The sequence below is a fragment of the Triplophysa rosa genome, linkage group LG22 (genome assembly GCF_024868665.1).
Source record: "Triplophysa rosa linkage group LG22, Trosa_1v2, whole genome shotgun sequence".
Taxonomy (NCBI): domain Eukaryota; kingdom Metazoa; phylum Chordata; class Actinopteri; order Cypriniformes; family Nemacheilidae; genus Triplophysa; species Triplophysa rosa.
Genome location: NC_079911.1, coordinates 14706543 through 14726174, shown reverse-complemented (window position 1 = coordinate 14726174; position 19632 = coordinate 14706543). Strand labels below are relative to the sequence as shown.

The 19632-nt window shown below is 38.0% G+C and overlaps 3 protein-coding genes across 3 annotated transcripts; 2 read left to right on the top strand and 1 right to left on the bottom strand.

Moving 5' to 3' along the window:
- The first annotated feature begins 1 nt into the window (after position 1).
- atg101 (autophagy related 101) lies at positions 2-1510 on the top strand. The gene is made up of 3 exons (XM_057321462.1): positions 2-71; positions 369-626; positions 827-1510. The coding sequence occupies exons 2-3, from the start codon at positions 375-377 to the stop codon at positions 1229-1231; spliced, it is 657 nt and encodes a 218-aa protein (XP_057177445.1). The 5' UTR covers positions 2-71; positions 369-374; the 3' UTR covers positions 1232-1510.
- A 212-nt stretch (positions 1511-1722) lies between these two features.
- Positions 1723-8024, bottom strand: zbtb21 (zinc finger and BTB domain containing 21). Its single transcript, XM_057321276.1, has 2 exons — positions 7876-8024; positions 1723-6875 (listed from the first exon to the last, which is right to left on the bottom strand). Exon 2 carries the CDS (start codon positions 6868-6870, stop codon positions 3841-3843), a length of 3030 nt encoding a protein of 1009 aa, XP_057177259.1. The 5' UTR covers positions 6871-6875; positions 7876-8024; the 3' UTR covers positions 1723-3840.
- A 1726-nt stretch (positions 8025-9750) lies between these two features.
- On the top strand, positions 9751-18643 carry umodl1 (uromodulin-like 1). The gene is made up of 18 exons (XM_057321277.1): positions 9751-10153; positions 10843-11085; positions 11227-11412; positions 11502-11608; positions 11690-11873; positions 12256-12396; positions 12516-12584; positions 12699-12815; positions 13144-13404; positions 13640-13752; positions 14198-14417; positions 14555-14692; positions 15402-15826; positions 15929-16089; positions 16710-16949; positions 17138-17297; positions 17427-17520; positions 17619-18643. Exons 1-18 carry the CDS (start codon positions 9928-9930, stop codon positions 17801-17803), a joined length of 3270 nt encoding a protein of 1089 aa, XP_057177260.1. The 5' UTR covers positions 9751-9927; the 3' UTR covers positions 17804-18643.
- Positions 18644-19632: the final 989 nt, after the last annotated feature.

The following is a 19632-nucleotide window of genomic DNA, read 5'->3' as shown; positions in this document are numbered from 1 at the left end:
ACGTGTGTTTACAAAACAAGAGCTCCCGATCACAAGAAAAAAGATATGCGCATTCACATTTCATACCTCAGGTAAATATGTTTTATAAACGCCGTTTAGAGACGTAAATGACATTATATTTGCTTGTTTAGTCTATACTGAACTTAAAGATTGACCGTTAATACGAATAATTCCGTCTAAAGTGTAATGTTAACAGCACGACGCTCTTTAGAGGTAACGTTATAACGTTAGCTGAGGGTGGCGAGCTGTCTGACTGTCACATTTGGGGAACGTTAACGTTACAGATCAGAGGATAATATTCATTTCCTCATTGTTTTTGAACCTTACAGGGTAATTTCAATTCTTTTTTTGTTTTTTTAACCTTATAGATCAGAATGAACTGTCGATCAGAAGTCTTGGAGGTGTCGGTGGAGGGCAGGCAGGTGGACGAGGCTATGCTGGCTCTACTCCACACCATTCTCCTGCATCGCAGCACCGGCAAATTTCACTATAAGAAAGAAGGCACATACTCCATCGGCACTGTGGGAACTCAAGACGTGGATTGCGACTTTATTGACTTCACATTCGTGCGAGTGTCTTCAGATGAGCTCGACAGGGTTATAAGGAAAGCCGTGGCAGAGTTTAAGGTAAAGATTTAAAAGACAAGTAGGTTACACATGTCAATATCATATACCATGATAGTATTATTTTATTTTGAAGTACAAGAAAGTCTTTGTAAAATAATAGAAACCAACACAGAAATTGTGATGGATGTAATGATTGTAATGGGAATTGCATTGGTTTTAATGGAAACTATAGTGAAACCATTCTAATTTGTATTCTCCAGGATGGCCTTGGAAATTCTGGAAATGATGGCATGGGTCAGATCTCTCTGGAATTCTATCAGAAAAAGAAGTCACGCTGGCCATTTTCAGACGAATGCATTCCCTGGGAGGTCTGGAGCATCAAGGTCAATGTAGTGAACCTGGCCAACGAACAGGAACGCCAGATATGCAGTGAGAAAGTTGGAGAGAAGCTCGGCGAGAAAGTCATTAACATCGTGGAGGTGATTAACCGTCATGAGTATCTTCCCAAGATGCCCACACAGTCAGAGGTCGACAACGTGTTTGACACCAGTTTGAAAGACGTCCAGCCCTATCTGTACAAGATCACTTTCCAAATCACTGACTCTATGGGCACATCAGTCAGCACAACTATGAGAAGACTTATCAAAGACACTCTGGCTTTATAAAGCTGCTGCAGCATGATGCTTTTCAGACCTTTGTGATCTTGTAAAAAGAACATGTACCACAGTCTTATGACCATTGATGTGACCACAGCAAATCATTCAGAATACACATTTTGTTTCTATTACTTCTGGCTAATTTATTGCCTAATTCATGTTAGGATTTAATTGTTCCAACACTTCCCTTGTATGTTAATGGTGTCCAGTAATTTAAGCAAGTATATTCTGTTAAAAAATCTCCTGCATCTTGTTTTCTTTTAAAAAAAAATAAAATCTAATTATGTACACTAAAATATAAGAGATGGTTGGCCTTTTAAATGTGTTCAAATGACTTGGTTAGTGGTAATTGCATAAACATTGTAATTGAATTTACAAAAGCTTACATTTATGTATGTTAGCAGTTCTTGGAAAATACAAAACATTACACTCAAAATAGACAAAAGTCAGTCACACTACAACGTTTCCAAACAAGAAGCAGAATAAACGCAAACAGCACAGCATTGATATTTATTTTAGAAAGCAAGCACAGAAAACAGTAGAAAAATGCTTTAACACAAAAACTGATACAGTTTTTAAAGCCACATTAGAACAATTCAAGTGCTTACAAATATTTGTTATTGCAGTGATACCACATGAATACCAAAAAGATGTCATTTTCGTAAAACAGAAAACATTTTACGAAAGTCAAACAAAATGTGTTTTTATTACTATTCATTCAATGTCATACAATTTTTCAAAGAACCATATTAATCTGATAAATATGATTTACATCAAACCATTAACAAAAAGTTGATATTGGGTGTCATATAATACTGGGGTGAAATGTAAATGTAAACTGAATCAGGCATTTCTAATCTGAGAACTAATAAACTGGTTGATGCGCCTTGGGGGAACAAAGGAATGTATTATATTTTTATAAATCAAAATATAGATTACATGATAGTAGCTCATAGTAAATGCAAAGAAAAAGCAATATATTCTGTTATGTTTTTGTGCTTAACAAAGGCCACAAGCTTGCTAAACCAAACATCCCCTAACATAAGAGAGGCAGACTTTCCGATTTCTTAGCATTTTTAACACTTGCTAAATACAAGAAAATATCAAGAAATAAGACTACTGCTTTGTGCTTTAACAATTTCGAACAAAGGTCTTTTCTGAGCGATACTGTCACAATAAAAGGTCACTGAACAGGGAATGTCCAACCACTCAACATCATTGCATCAAGACTTCAATAATCACTGAGTACTGAGTTCTGGTAAGTTGTGCTCATACCACGGTAGAGCTCACAATGTACTGATACAGTACCGATACAGTGTGAAAAACCTAAGGCTCATACAAATCTATTTCTACTCATCTCTTATACACATTTATGAGAATTCATTCCCACATATACTGCATATCCTGTACAACAAAAATATTAGAAGATCCACGTTGCAGGCACACACTAACTGCTTATAGAACATCAATCCAAACCTGCTATTTGTACATATAAAGCCTTCTATTTCTTCAATACAATCACAGAATAGTATGCACAATCTCTAAATGAAAATACCATGAGAGTTTACTTAACTATCAATAAACACATTAACAGAACACTTTTAAAATAAAAAATACAACTTAAGCAATGCTGAAATTAAATAAACATGTTTATACACCTGTGTTCAGTTTCTCGTATATTTATTTGATGTCTGGCATATTTGCCTTTTATACGATTCAAACTCAAATTTACATCAAGTTTTCACTTTCATATTAAAACTTTATGTGCAGTCATTTTTTGGTTTATTCTCACCAATGATCAATGATCAAGATTAAGTAGGTAAGGATAGGGCATGTAACAATAATTTAAATAGTTTTATTCCCAAATACCTGCTCATTTTATTTAACTTAGCCTACACAAGGCTGAACAAATTTAAACATCTGATCTTCTGCCCGAAACGGGACTAAAAATAAACCCCCATTTTTTTGTAAGAAACAAAATTACATCTTTTTGCAAGACATTTCAATAATCAAAACTGTGATTGGTTAAGTTAAGACCATGGCTAAGAGATGATTGGTCAAGCTGTGGCGCTAATGGTATTATGGGTTGATTTAAAACGTTTCTGTCCGCAGCACCATGTGCTCTCAATAGAGATAAATGATTATTTGGATTTGCTTGAAAGTGCTAAATAACAGCAAAAAGGCCACTAAAACGAGAGGTGAAGACTGGTACGTCTTCTTTAAAGAGTAATCATACATGTTTTTGTGTTTGCAACAATTTGAAAGACAAATCATATAGAAGAGTTCTTAAGTTGACAGTTTCACTTAACAGTCTTTCTTGATCGTTGTAGCCAGAGAAGCAAACATAATTTGCATTAAGAATAAATAAACACTGGTAAATGCTTCAGAAAACAAAAAAATGTATTTTAAGCAACTCTGACAGTCTTAATACTGAAATATGGAATATGACTAAATGTTATTAATAAATCCCTGGGTTTGACCAACCTTAAAGTCACTTTTGAGCGATAAGGCTGCATGTGTCCCAATGTGAATCATGAGATCAATTTAGGGAGAACAAAGTTTCTCCAATGGTTAGGGCTACAACTGAGACACAATGTGCAACTGTGCGATCAGCGCACTTACGTATGGCTCTGTTCGTGACTCCACAGACTAAATGCTGTCTTAAATGTCCTGTGACAGAATTTACACATGTACTGCCTTTTAAAGGTAAGTGCTGAGAGAGTTGGGGCGTGATAAAATAGCGTGTCGGATTCCTGAGGGGTTATAGCTTTGTCTGTGCTGCTTGACTTGGCGTGCGAATGTTCTCCAAATTCATCCTCGCCTGTCCTGTCGTCCTGCTCTGGCCTTTTGAGTTTGGCTGATGGTACCTCTGCTTCTGACTGTCTCACACTGAGCGGAGGTTCTTGAGACCTCGGAGCATCTGGTAAAGCAATCGTGAGAGGCGGAGAAGGGGACGGAGACGACGGAACTCTGTCGATCTCTCTCATTCCATCCGATGTGGACATGTGAGACTGATAGTGACTCCAGAGGCGGAAGTTGGTCCTGAAAGCTTTGTGACATATGTGACAGATGAAAGGTTTGATGTGACAGAGCAGTTCCTGATGTCGCTCCAGGTCTTTGTGGGCGCTGAAGAGCTTCCCACACTTTTCGCAAGGCCACACGCCATGCTCCTCGGATCCAATCGAGCTTGCGCTCGCATTGTCCTTGGCTGAAACTGGTTCCTCCTGAGGTTCCTCTTTTACCCTCAGCTCCCCGTGACCGGAGCTTAGATCCTCCGGGACGTAAGATGATGAATCTTCAGAATCGAACATGGGTGGAACCGATGAGTCGCTGTATACGACGTCCTCTCTGTTATCATGCATCGACTCCTGAGAAGGTGGACCTCCGAGAGCGTCCGATTCCTCGCCGTGATTGCTCTCCTGGAGACCGAGAGTCAGCTGTTCTTTGACAGTCATCATATTGTGGTTGTGAACCTCCACCTGATGGCGCCATATACTAAAAGAGGACTTAAATGTGCGCATGCATTCAAGGCAAGTGAGCTTTTTGTACTTGCAGTGAGTTTCGTGGTCTTTCTTGACAGCTGTGTTGGAGAATCGAAGACCGCAGTACGGGCATACGGTAGCATATCGGCAGGCTCTCTCGTGGTCTTCTAGTTCTGACAGAGAGGGCAGTTTCTCATTGCAAAGCCGGCAGCAAAAGATGTCTCGCTCTTGGTTCTCTTTGAGGTGTGATAGCTGCTGCTGTTTGTACTGAAGGTCTCTGTCAGGATCATTGTCGAGGTCACCGGGCTCAGCGGCGTGACCCTTCATGTGCAGTTTTAGATGTGACTGGAAATAGAACATTTTGCCACAGAAGGGGCATCCGTACGACCTGGATCTTCTGCTTTTCCTGCCGAAGGTTTGTGACTGCAGGCCTTGCTTGGATCTCCTGAGCTTCATAATCAGAGCCTTTTTGATCTCGCGTTCTCTCACGATGTCGATTAGCTTCCTCTGAAATTTCTCATCGAGGACCGAATAGGAACTGGAGGAGGGTGCGGGATTCTGCACCACGCCGTGCTGAGTTTGGCAGTGGGTCCAGACTTTGAAGTTGGTGTGGAAGCGTTTGTGGCAGATGTCACAAGCGTACGGCTTCTCCGGGTTGTGATACATGTTCACGTGACGATAAAGACCTGCGTTCGACCTGAATACCTTCAGGCAGTTCCAGCATTTAAACATTTTGTTGGCCCTAAGCTCACCGGGTTCCTCATTATTATTGTCAACGTTAGAATTGTATGGTACCTCACCAAAAGTACTGTCCTGATGCGAGAGGTGATGTTCACTGACAGGTCTGGTTCTCTTGAAGGGCAAATAACTCCCATCCATCTTATTCTTCCTCTTCATCGAGGGGGTGAAATATCCTCTGGGGCCTTCATCGTAGTTGGCCTGAAAGTCTTTAAAATTGACCGGCAGGTTATCTCCAACGGTAATGCGGACGATTTCAGAAGGATCTGCGAGGGGACTGCTGGGTTCTGCTTTAATTCTGAAATGAGCCGTCTGAGTTCCCTCAGTCTCACACATACTTCGTTCTCTTGACCTGAGAATAAGAGGCATATCTTTAAACACCCGGTCTTCATTTTCAGGCGATGCTGACCTACCTGTTGGAGAAATTGACTTTACAACAGATTGTTCTCGGCTTTGAGAGTCTTTCAGCTCCAGGGCAGGAGAGAAAACAGGAACGGGACTATCCATTGACAATGATCTGCGTAGCAGACTTTTAATGAGCGGTCCACTCCGGTCTATGGTTTGGTTGCGTGGATGCTCTCCTGCTGGTCTGGAATCACGCGATGTCTCCATTCTTTCTTCTGCGGAGTCTTCGGTTTGGTCTGACTGTAGGCTTGTATGCTGCACGGACTCGCTGAACGATACAGAGGATGTTAATTGTGGCCTTATTGATGGTGGACGATATTCTGTTCGACGCCTCAGTATGGATGTCGGGGAGGAGATGATGGACCTGCAATCACCAGTAGATGTGTTAGATGTTTTGCTAATGGAGGTGCTGTTTTCTTTTTCATTTGATCTTGCGTGGCTCTGATCACTGAATTCACGTGCTAGGGAGAGCTGCTCTGAGATGGATGAGGTCCGCTTACATGGTTTTCCCTGAACACTCAAACTTCTCCTTGGAACAACATCTATCGCAGGCTGATCACTCTGACCTTTATGCACAATAACACTTCTCTTTTGATAAGCGCTATCCTCCTCCTCTGAGAGCGACAACCTTTTTCTTGACACGCAGAATGATGCCTGAGGTCTCGCAGACATGATTTTGGTTAGAAAGGGAATGCCAAGACTATATCCCAGCTCTTGTATGGCGGCTAGGCTGCATTTCTCCACAAACAGAGATGATGAGTATATGTAGTTTAGCACAATCTCAAACGCATCAGACTCACAGAAGTCAAGTTGAATGATGGATTGGTTCTCGCAGTCCCTTCTGGAGAACACAGACTGGAAATACTCACTGCAGGACGCGAGAACGCTTTTATGGGCCCGGTACTGTTGATCACCCACTAACAAGACAACATCGCAGAGCTGGCCCTTTAACCTCTGCTCGTTTAGTGCACTCAGCAGGGAAATACCATGGGCAGGGTTACAGTAGTGCACCAGGCTCTCCATTTTGGCTGTGAAGGGGAGTAAAAAAGGTTGTAAGTTATATCGCAAATTCACATATTATGGATAAGATACATTGTGCAAATACATTTGACAAAATATTACATATGTGGGTAGTTGACAAATATACCGTAAATGTGTGCAATGGTGTGTGACAGCAAAAATTGAGAAAAAAAACATAACATAAAAGATAAATCTATCTTATGTTATTTACATTATGAATATGAATAATATAAAAATATGTTATGTCACACCATCAGCATATTAACACATTTAAGTAATTACACAATTAAAAAAGTCGTATAAAAGCCACCACATTAGTCAACAGAAAATCTTGACAGCACAAAAATAAGGTATCTGTATATAACTATACAGATTAAAACTATACAGACAGTTAATATTTAGTATAAATATTTGCAACATTTGTGTGCATTGTATACAAGTATTGACTGTTTCTATATTATACACAAATTAAAGTTATTAAAACATACAGGTCAGTTTCCAGTGTCTGCACATGCGCAAAACGACCGCTGATTACATCATGTCTAACGTTTGTTACAGTTCGTTACACTGACTAGAAAGACTATCCGCTCATGAATAAAATGAACAAGTATGTTTATGTTCACATTTATGTTCAAAGGAGTAGGTACTTCGCTAACTAACCCATTCCTTCTATTCTCAAACTCCGTTTCAGATTAAAAAAAAACATTTGTTGATTTATCGTTGCCAAACTCTGACCACACTACTAAACACATGACAAAGGCAACTGGTTGCGTTTTTTTGCTCTACTGTTTTAACATGGGAGACGAACACGCGTCTGCTCGCGCGCGCACACCCTCCGCCGTCACCATCTGCGCAGACGCCGCATTCTGCACAACAGGCTGCTTATGTCAGGTGAGAGAGGGAGAAAATCCTTCTCAGCGTTACGTCAGGAAAGACGGATTTAACCGAAACAACACTCGACTATTTCAATTAGACGTCGAAATAAAGTTGTTCGGGATTTTAACTCACCCTAGTTTGTTGGCTTTGGACGCCGCGAAGCTCCGATACGGGACTTTGTTTCAGAGTTGCGTTGAGCGTGAGGCAGTCGTGATTCCATCCATCTTGTATTTGACGTCATCCCACTCTAGGGATGAGGTCATCGCTAGGAGCGCTCGTCACGTGTGCTGCGCTCCGATTGGCCGCTCTGTATGCTGTGGGCGTTAACGGAGGAAATGAGCGGAGGATGACGGACTGATAAACGGTCGAAATGAGTTGGCACGTACACACGGACTTATTAAAGAGACAAGAGATTCCAAGTTCTTCTAAAAAATATATACGTATAACAGTTTCGAATTTTTTATTTGCAATTATATCTGGAAATTGAACAGATAGGTATAATGTAATTCAATGACAGCTATTTTACAACCCAGCCATGCATACAGTGAATTATTTATCATTTTTAACACATTACAACTGAAGCTTTGTAACAACAATGTTTACTGCATCACAGTAAACAAAATCTATAGGTTCACGTACATACACGTATAATATATAATCAACAAATATAATCAGGTACATGTATATATGATCAACAAATTAGGAACATTATAAACACACACTTGTCTACAGACAATTGACCGAATCCCTGACTGTTAAGCCTTATAGTTGTAAAATAAACGTTAAAATGATTGCATAATGGCATTCATCAGTGTGTTGTTGTTTCTGTATAGAACATTCTGCAAGTGATGACAACACCCTCATCAAGACCAAATAACTAATAATAATTACATTTAATTCTAGAAGATTCAGTTTCTTCCCCCATTGAAACTAATTAAAGTGTCATGATTAATAAGGTTTGTCACAGATGGAAGATTGCACTCATTATATTTTCTTATGGGAGAACTTAAATTGTGTGTACCTGTACACAAGCCAACTCATGCAAAAGTATAACTACAGGAGGCAGGTTTTAAGACTGTATGTATGCCCCAGTGGTTTTGAGGTTTGTGTTGCAAAATGTCATGTCCTTTGTATTACTTTCAATTTCATGTATTTTATACAGTGGCTTCAAAATTTTCTTAGCACAGCTGATCTAATTCCTATTTAATACACTAATTTGTTCCTGAAAAGTGTGTGTACTTAATTAGTGCTATGTCTGTTAAAATGGTTACTATGCCCCTGCCTACCATTTTTAGACTGCAATTTAACGTGTAACTTACTTTTCATAGCTCTCACAATGTCTGAGGTGCACTATTCACTGCGACAAAAATTACTTTAAAGCTCCGAAAAGAATCATATAAGTATAAAGGCAGTCTGTAAGTTATTTCCTTAGTTGCATTGTTATTATTAAGATAATGCTCCCAACAGGCGACTAAATGTGTGAATTTATGCTCTCAGATGTTTATCTGATGCACACTGTTCAGTATGTGGTCTTGTATGAGAACATTTTAGTCATTCAGTGAGCACATTCGGTGAGATTCTTTAATTAGACTATTTTCACACCATATTAATAAGATGCTTTATTTACTCAAATGCCAAACTGGGTGCAGATCTGTTGTCCGTATGTGTGAGCATCCGTCTATGTGTGTCTTGTTCTGTGTCTGGCTTATTGTATGTTCTCACAGCATGGTTGAAAAAAACAACATATATCTTAAAAGTCACTGACAATTATAATAGGGTTGGTTCGGTCACAACACACTTATGTCTTACTTCAGTTGCAATGGGATGTTAAAGGCGCTATGGCAACACAGTTGAAAACATGAAGGAGTGTCATTAGGGACTATACTCAACATTATCCAAACTAAACCCTATTAGTTTTACTAAAATGGCTGACAAGATCAAAACACATTTAGCAATTTACATTCAAAACGTGTGACGTACCTTTTTTTAAAAAAAAGTAAATATTTCCTTCCCAAATCTGCTACATGCTAATGCATTGCAAATTAACAACATATCAAATCATATTATATCTTAAATATATGTGCTATAAAATTCTTCAGTTGTTGCAGTGTATTTTTTGGCTTAGCAGCAATCCAGATGGTTAAATAAATACACACACATGTGCACAAACATGCACACAAGTAGATGGGCGTTGATGTGCAGAGGTGGAGGAAAGCAGAGGACCAGTCAGGTGCCACAGAGATTTCCAGCAGTGTCTGTGGAGTTCAGGGAGTAAAGTGTGTGCTTCACAATGGCTTAGTATGGTTCTTAAAAACAAGTATTGGGCACATCAATATGCATTGGGTCGTGGGTACTTGGTTAATCACGTCTTTCCTTGGCCTGGGAAGAGGGCATAACACCTTATTTGAAGGTAGGAAAAACTGTTTTTGCGTATTTCAGAGGAAAGTTTTATTAAAGGTCGCTTCAGGGGAAATTTGAAAGAGTTTAATTTAAACAACTATGATTTCTTAGGAGCACAAAAAACACAAATGTGACTTATAAGTCAAAATAATAATGCGCAGATAATTAAATAAAAGTATTTGATGTGAAATATGAGTTGAAATCTCTGTTGAGTTGGTGTCTTGGCACATATAAGCAGGGTTCTTGACATCAAAGAGATCTCATTTAAATCTCAAGGAGAAACATGAGGCGTTGAACTTATATTCAACTAAAATGTTTAATCAGTATCTAATATTTTTCTCTTTTTAATGGGATATTGTATGACTGGATCTCTCTTAAAAGTGAGAATATTTTTTTTAAAGTGACAATTATTATTTATGCTAATATGCATACTTCTAACAAAAAATTGACATGCTATTTAAATGGCCTAAAATATATGTATTATCTTAATATGAATACATTTTGGTTGACAGAATGTCTTAACTTTGTGTTGACATAATGCATGAATTCAGGACTAAAATATTATATTAAAAATGTATGTCAAGTTATCAATAGAATGTCCATTGTGTCCTTTAAGATTTCTTTTCGACAGAGATATAAAAATGGATGACTAATCTTTAAACCGACATATTACATCCGTACTCTTTTCATCTATTTCAGGTTATGAACAATCTCTTTCGGGTTATCATAGGTGCTCTGTGAATGAGTCTGTGCTGGTGACTCATGTGATCTCCTATCCAACCTCATACACCCAGAGGAGACCATGTGGAGGATGGCTGCCATGGACAATGTGTGATGTCACAGTTTATCAAACATCATATCGAACAGAGTTCTCCAACACGACCAGACAGGTCATGAAATGTTGCCATGGCTACGAGCAAATTGGGAGTTACTGCGCTTTGTGTGAGTAGTAGGGCTATAAAGATATGAATGTCAGAATTATATTTGAAAATATTTGTTTATTGAACACCAAAATGTGCATTTATAAACATCACATTATTTTTTTTAAATATATGCTGTATACTGATGTTGTCATTATCATAGTTTTAAACAGAAGTACAGAATTTACATCAAAGCAAGGGCTCTGTCCCTCAGGAGGAGTCTCGGGGTCTCTAGGCAATGATGCAAACCCCTCTGGCTCTGTGTGCACGTGGGACATAGATTGCCCGGGATGGCAGAAATGCTGTCAGAATGAAAACATCAGTCAGTGCTCAGACCCACTACTAACAGGTAAGAGAACATTTATACACAAAAACATATTTTATATATATCTTGTTCATGAGCATACAATGACATTCAAATACCCATCTGCTCTTAAGCCAACAGAGGCTGGTGCTTCAATGCAACAATAACAGTTAAGACAGCCTATGAGCTTGTTCTTATGGACAAAGGACTCTTTAACCACACGCGGCTTCTTCACTCTTTGGTTCGTGTTTGTCACTTAAACAACAACATGCCCTTTGGGTAGAGTTTGTGGATTTCAAGCGATGACTTTTTTTCTTTATAGGTAACAGGTTCTCTGGGTACTAATGGTGTTTCTGTGTATCATCTCTGGTCTTGGGCAGCAGGACCCTTCACGACCTCTTCATTACTTCTGGTTTGCTCCTCTGTAGTTCTGTCTCTGAAAAACATCTCCACACAACTATACTGGCTAGGAAACATAGAGGAGGTGACTAATGTAGTGGTGGAAGGTAGGTACTGTAGAAACACCTGTAGACACATTTTTTTATTTGTACAATTTTGAATATAAAGCATTTGTTTTGTCAAGAACATTATTTTCTAGAGCTTGGATTGGGACGGATACACTTTATGTTAACACTAATGTGCCATAATTTGCAAAGAATGTTGCTCCAGCATGTGCATTATCATCATGCAAACACATAAATGCATTATGATTTTATTCTGTTTTTATTGATATATTTATTATTCTGTCTTTATTTAATTCTTTTTCATATGTATACGTCTTTACTTCAGTAACCACTGCATCAATGTATGTAAAGCTGCTTTGCAACAATGCAAAATTGTGAAAAGAGCTACAGTATATAACTTCAATTGAATCGAATTTTCCTACAGATGTGGATGAATGTGCAAACCCCCAATTGAACAATTGTTCCAACCACGCAAACTGTAGTAACACCGAAGGATCTTATACATGCATCTGCCACCATGGTTATCAAGACGACAACTCTGCTCAAGCAGGAACAGTTTGCATTGGTAAGAAATGGAAGGCGGACATAATGAACTTGACTGTAAACTGCTTTTGCTTCATTATAAATCATGCATGCTTGGAGGTTTAAATGATGGCTTGACCACATATGTTTTTCTGGTTTCAGCCCCCAAAGTAACTACTCCACCAAGTACAACAACAAACTCCCCTACCACCACAACTCAACATACTTTAGGTAAGTTTTGTACTTAACACCCACAAACCCTTTTAGAATCCGTTTAACTTACTGTCGTTTATAACAGATCTTTTTACTGGAGCTCATCTGTGCTTTTAACCCAATTTTTTAAAGGTCCTATAACATATACTGATGAAATAGAAAGTGGAGATGTTATCATAGACACATCCTCTGTTGATCAGCCTGGAGGTTTAAGTATTTTTACCAGCCAACCACCTCCTTCTACATGTGGTACGTTATGCAAAATGTCACAAATTTGCCTTTTTATATAATACATGAAAAGTTTTAATGCATTATGTTTCTTTATTTTAAATCATTGAATATTTAATATGATTAGATTTGTATTTCCAGATTTTTAGGTGTAGTCTGAGATTTTAAAGTTTGGTCCCCACTGTATATATTTTATTGTACAAACAGTAGTATGTATTTTAATAATGATATCAATAATGTATAGTATAGTGTTGTCAGTTTGTATATGTTTTAGTGTAAAATTACATTACTTGTATGGTCATAAATACTGTATTTTACTAACATCCACCTACAATTCTTTCCATGTAAGACTACATACCTGAGATCACCAGCATCTTGTCTTATAATGTCACTAATTCCACATTCAATGTGACCTGGACCACCAACCACCAGAATGGTGTCAGTTTCAACCTGGTTCTGCTACAGGGGACCACTGAGCTGGCAAATAAGAATACAATAGACTTGCATTGGATGTTCACAGACTTGAACCCTGCAGTTCTTTACACTTTACTGGTCAGTCCAATTGCTTGTGGAAACACGGGAAACCCTATGAAGGTCAAAGTGAGGACAGGCAAGTACAGCTGTGGTCACCTTTTACTTTTGACTGATTCATTAGTCATTCATTAATATTAAACTAAACTAACAGAACCAAACTGAACTTGCTGAAAGCTGTACCTCTTTGCCATCGGTACATTTTTTTGGGTCTCAATATTTTTCACAAACGGACTCCTGGAGAGCCCGCATGTCACTAAAAATGTGAAAAATTGATGTTCACTTTTAGTCTAAAATGGCCGTGCTTTTTGTAGATGGAGAGATGATCATTGCGACAGCCCGTTTGACCAGCATGACGTATGAACAGTATATGAGCGATCCAAACAGTGAAGACTTTAAGAAGTTCTGCGAGAGCGTCATAGAGGAGGTAATGGATTTCTTATTCATTCAGACACATCAGCAGCAAGATTAAATGATGCTTCTTTGGTTTTAAAAAACAAAATATTAATATGATAATTATACATATATAATATAGTGTGTAAACTGTATGTAGGTGTATATATACAGTATATATATATATATATATATATATATACAGTACATGTGTGTGTGTGTGAATACAGTATGTGTGTATATGTGTATGTATATATATATATAATAAAATTACATATAAATACTGTATATATAATTAGTTTAGGCTTATTTTGTGGTGTTTGCTAAGTCATTTGTACAAAAGCTCTTTGAATTATTTTGTAAATACTGTAGAGTCATAACTGAGAAATGTAAAAATGTTGGTTTTAATCATATGATCCATAATATATAAGTTGACTGTGAAAAATAAACTGATGATCCTCTCTCGAATCTTTCTCCAGATTGGTTTATCCTTAAGTGCAGATATACGTAAACTCATCATCTCAGGATTGGTCACCATCCAGATCACATCCCTTTCTAACGGCAGCGTGATTGTGAACTTTTCCATCGTATTTCCGCCAAACAACAACTTAGACATGTTAAATGTGTCTACAGCTCTGATGGAATCACTACAGAACAGCAGCGTATACACTGTAGATAAAAACAGTATACAAATAGAGGGTACTGCTTGTTTTTATTCATTATATTACTAAAATATCTGCCTGTCGCTCTGTTGCATGATGGAATTATTGCTACAGTTTCTTGTTGTTGATGTGACATGTTGACTTGAGATGTGATTGGTCTCTTGTTATTTATAGATTTAAATGAGTGTTCGCTGGGTATGGCGGACTGCTCTCTGTGGGCTAACTGTACTAACACCCTTGGCTCGTACACCTGTGACTGTTGGAACGGGTACACAGACTGGAACCCCAACAGACCAGGACGCAGCTGTGCAGGTAGATGAGATGTCACACTACTTTAATTGCAACAAATGGATGTCAGTCACAAAAAAAAGAAAAAAAAAACATTTCAAAATTATTTGAATTTACTACGTGTTTAGGTAAAAGGATCATTTTTGTTTCATTCTGTGAACTACTGACTGTATTTCTCCCAAATGTCAAAAATATTATATCTATTTGCAATTATTTGCAGAAAATGAAAACTGGAGAAACTGGTCAAACTAACAAAAAAGATGCTCTGCATTTTTTCAGACCTCAAATACTGCAAAGTGTTTAGTAAAAGTTATTTTTAATGTGATAACCTCGATTCTTTTCAAAGTTTTCACGTGTTTTGTCTTGCTGTCAGTCTTTCACTGCTGTTGGATGACGTTATGTCACTCCTGAGATAATCATCTAGTAATGCTGATTAAATGAAAATTTGGAATAATTCTCTTAATTTTCTGGGAATTCTGGGTATTAATTTACAAAGGAATTTTATAAACCTTTTCGTCCATAATGTGACACATTTAGGCTATAAATTGAACATGAAATTCAATAAAATTGTGAATTGATTTGATCCATTTGATCAATTCATTGGATCATTACAAACAAACAGGGTAGGGGCTGAAAATACAAGAGTTTGGCGATGAAATCTGAATACTTGTTTCAGAGTGTATCAATTTGTAGCTCTGTTACAATGTCTATTTCTTTCCATTTCTGCTCACAGCATCAACATCACCTCCACAGTCTTCTTTTATCTCCACTACACCGAGCGTTGATCTCACCACAAACAGTCCTTTAACAACCTCACACTCCACTACAACAACCACAACTCTTATTCCAGCAACCCTGAAATCAAATGGACCATCGACCAGTTCCATAACTCAGGCTAGCCCACACAAATCTACGGCAAGTCTAACGACATCAGACGACTCATTTGGGTTGCAAACTACGCCCGGTAACGAGTCAATATATGTGGAGTGCGGCACTGGTTTCATATCAGTCATTGTAAGACGCGACTTCCTGAACAACAGTTATATTCCAGTCAGTGCCTTGTACCTCAGTCAATCTGAATGTGTCCCAAATCAAGTAAATTCAACTCACGTGCACCTCGTCGCAGCGTGGCATAAGTGTGGTACTACGTTGAAACAAGTAAGTGCTCCGGGATGTCAAAATATGACTACAATTTACTCAACGAAATGATTCCTGATTCTGTAGGATCTTCATGTGACCAATATTGTGTTTACATTGCAGAACAGCACTCATAATACGCTTAATGTGACTCTGTATAACGAAATGAACAGTGTATTCTTACATAACGGATTGCCGATGGCTCCTCTCAATCGTCTGGCGGTTCCCATCATCTGCACCTACAGCAGCAGTGTCGTCATCTCCACGGGATACTCCTCCTCAGGGTACAGTGCTTCCATAGCAACCACATCTCAATGGAGCTTGTTTTTCTCTCCGTTTCCTACTCTGTACCCCGTGTCTTGTCATGTCAAGAACATTAATCTCATTTAAGGCGTTAATTATAACACAGTACATGTTAAAGGGACAGTTCACCCAAAAATGAACATTCTGTCATCATTTACTCGCCCTCGAGTTGTTCCAAATCTGAATAAATTTCGTTGTTCTGATGAACACAGAGAAAGATATTCGGAAGAATGCTTGTAGCCAAACAGTTCTTGGCCACCATTGACTACCGTAGTAGGAGAAAGGACAATGGTAGTCAAAAGTGCCCCAGAACTGTTTGCTTTCCTACATTCTTCAAAATATCTTCTTTTGTGTGTTCAACAGAACAAAGACATTTATAAAGCAGTTTTTCTTACTATGGTAGGTGGCCATGCATTGACTACCATAGGATTCTTGCAAATATCTTTCTCTGTGTTCATCGGAACAAAGAAATGCACACCGATTTGGAACAACTTGAGGGTGAACATTTATAAATGAAGACAGAATTTTCATTTTTGGGTGAACTGTCACTTTAAGAGATTAACAACCATAATTTTGCTCAATAATAAACTGTCCCCTGCAGGTATTTTGACCTGATCAAAGATGTAATATATGGATCAGGTCATTTCCAAGTTAATGTGAGGTTGCTGAACGGGACGTTTCCACTGCCTGAGAATTACACGCTCTCCGCAGACGAGGAGATCGTCGTGGAGGTCGCGGTCAACACAACTATACCCCAAATTAAAGTTATTATCAACAAGTGCTGGGCCACACCCACCATGGACTCATCACAATCAATCAGCTATTTGTTTCTGGACAACGGGTGGGTGCGATTGAGAAATATCTGCAATCTCTTATCAATCTGAAAGTGTTTTGCCAATTGTGTTTAGTGGCCTATATTATCTTTAATGTACCATATGAATTTGTTTTCTGTTCTCTTCTGTTCATGTTGACCTGTACTATTATTAGAAACCTGCCATGTATTGACTGTATTCACAAATGCTCCCCCAGTTGTCCGAGTGTAAATTCACACACTACGGTTATTCAGAACGGAAACGACACGGTGGCTTTGCTGTCGGTGCGGGTCTTCGCATTAGCAAACGAGAACATCATCTACCTGCACTGTCAGATCCAGATCTGTGTGGCTATTCAGGAAAACACCTGCAGTCCTGTGAGTTCACACGCTACATTTCATTAAGTTTGTATGACAGAAAAATGACATTTTATTTATTTATTTTAATCTTGACTGCCTTTTCTGTTCTGTGCAATTGAACGTGTTTTTTTTTCTTCCTTGATTTAGGCTTGTGGTCTGGTCAAAGCATACAGGTCATCTAATCTAATTGGAGTGACAAGGGCATCCTTTGGACCTTTGCTCAGATCAAATAAAATAAATCGTACGTCTTCTTATTTCATATATATTCCATATATTTATATTGTATATTAGAATTGTCATCACTAAGGTGCCATCTCTCTCATTTTTTTTATCCTAAAGCACCCATCGACCCAACATCTAATACCATTTTCACTGTTGGGTTTGTTCTGCTTGGTGTTGGTGTGGTTCTGCTTTCCCTGGCTGCTATTGGAGGATTGTTCTATTACAAAAGGAAAATCGGGGCCTACAATTTTAATATTAGACCACAGCAGGAAAACTTTACGTATCATGTGTTTGATGCCTAAATACTTTCTAATAACTACACTAACTACATGGCTGGACATTGCTAGTAGCATATGTATAATGAACCAAATTGATAGTATCAGTGAACTATATTTTTATAATGAAACATACAGACAGTTTTTCTGTGTCAGCACTTTAAACAAAAAAAAACGTATGTATAGATAATTTATGTTGAGTGAAGGTAATTTCAGAAATTTGCACATTAACGTTACATTAAACCATGTCCTTGTAATGGCGCTCTATCTTTTTGATGAGCCACTAGAGGGCGCTGTTGTATTTACTGTCCATGTTATACCCGCTTCCGTCTGGCTCTGTGGACATTTAAGTTTAGGCAGCTGGAAGATAAACATCTTTAAAACTGAAATTGTTGGTTTTATTGGTATTTTTTGTGTTTAAATCCGTTACATTCATATAGAAGCGTTTTTGTGTTTCTGCACAAAAACATGCGTGAATCAAAAATATTATGATCACAAAGGATTCAACTTTGATGTAATGTTACTTTCCACTGAGACTGAAGTGTATTGTGCCTGTGGGAGAGAGCTTGTAAACATGTATGGGGTTTTTGAATAGACAGTGCACTTGGGGGATGGGGTGGTGAAGAAACATATTTTTAACCCAATTATTAGCCTTGTTAACCTCCTGCTAAAGTCATTTCTGTGGTAACACTACTCAACTGCCTAACTGTTTTCAGTTCATTAACGCTAGAAATTAAGACATCTGCAGTCGTGAAATCATATTAAATGATATTTGATCCATTTGAGTGTATAAATAACAACTCTACATTCTTGTCTTGAAATTGCTGTCTAAAAATCTCTTGCAGACGATGCATTACTATAGGTGTAATAAAGGTTCAATCTGTTTCACCTCTGTGTCTTCCTAAGGCTTTTTTCCAACATAAAATGTGAAATTACATCGTGATCTCAAGATATATTAGTATTGACATAATAAAACAAGATCTAAAACACTGGGTATTGTGCCGGTCAGCTGGTGGACGAGCATCAACTAATCTTAGTTAGTGAAGCAGGATAAACCAGCACAGAGTATGTTGATTAAAATATAACCCCTGAGTGGCTAAATAACATTTTATGGGTGACTTTTTCTAGTTTACGTCATTACACCTGTAGATGGCGACCACTCTTTCAATCATTAGATTACAGACCTGTTTACAAATTTATTAGTATAATTTTCTTGAAATTTTTATCAAATTTAATTTTGTAATAATTACAGTGCATTGTTTATTATAATATCTCAACTTGACTTCTTTTCTCAGAATAAATAAAACAATTGCCTCAGAGTAGATTCAGAAAAGAGATTGACATGGATATTTATGCATTTGGCAGAGGCTTTTATCCAAGGTGACTTACATTGGATTGGATTATACATTTGTTTCTGACTATGTGCAATCCCTTGGGATCGAACCCATGACCTTGGCATTGCTAGTGCCGTGCTCTAACCACTGAGCCACAGGACAGCTGTAAAAGATTTGAAGGATAATACACCCAAAGATTCTTGCATAATTTATTACCTCATGATCTCAACCTGTATGACATTCTTTTTTCTTTGGAATACTCTTTTGGAATAATCTATTCTGAGAAATGTCTCAGGGGTTTTGTGTCCATACAAAGAAAGTCAATGGGGACCAACGTGGTTCTTCAAAATATATTTTTGTGTCCCCTGCAGAAGAAAGTCATATATGTTGGGAATGAATTCTGTCTTTTGGTAAATGAAAGAATAGTTGTTATTTTTGAGTGAACTATCCATTTAAATGTGAAGAACCCTTTTGAACGTTTTTGCGCAATGGAAAGGTTCCATAGATGTTAAAGGTTTTACA

What these genes read in the sequence shown, in the direction of transcription:
- atg101 (XM_057321462.1), top strand. Translation starts at nt 375, where the DNA reads ATGAACTGTCGATCAGAAGTCTTGGAGGTGTCGGTGGAGGGCAGGCAG. An exon ending in AAGCCGTGGCAGAGTTTAAG is followed by an intron (nt 627 to 826) that starts GTAAAGATTTAA and finishes TGTATTCTCCAG; the next exon opens with GATGGCCTTGGAAATTCTGG.
- umodl1 (XM_057321277.1), top strand. Translation starts at nt 9,928, where the DNA reads ATGGGCGTTGATGTGCAGAGGTGGAGGAAAGCAGAGGACCAGTCAGGT. An exon ending in AAACAGTATACAAATAGAGG is followed by an intron (nt 14,418 to 14,554) that starts GTACTGCTTGTT and finishes TGTTATTTATAG; the next exon opens with ATTTAAATGAGTGTTCGCTG. An exon ending in TATTTGTTTCTGGACAACGG is followed by an intron (nt 16,950 to 17,137) that starts GTGGGTGCGATT and finishes ATGCTCCCCCAG; the next exon opens with TTGTCCGAGTGTAAATTCAC.
- zbtb21 (XM_057321276.1), bottom strand. Translation starts at nt 6,870, where the DNA reads ATGGAGAGCCTGGTGCACTACTGTAACCCTGCCCATGGTATTTCCCTG.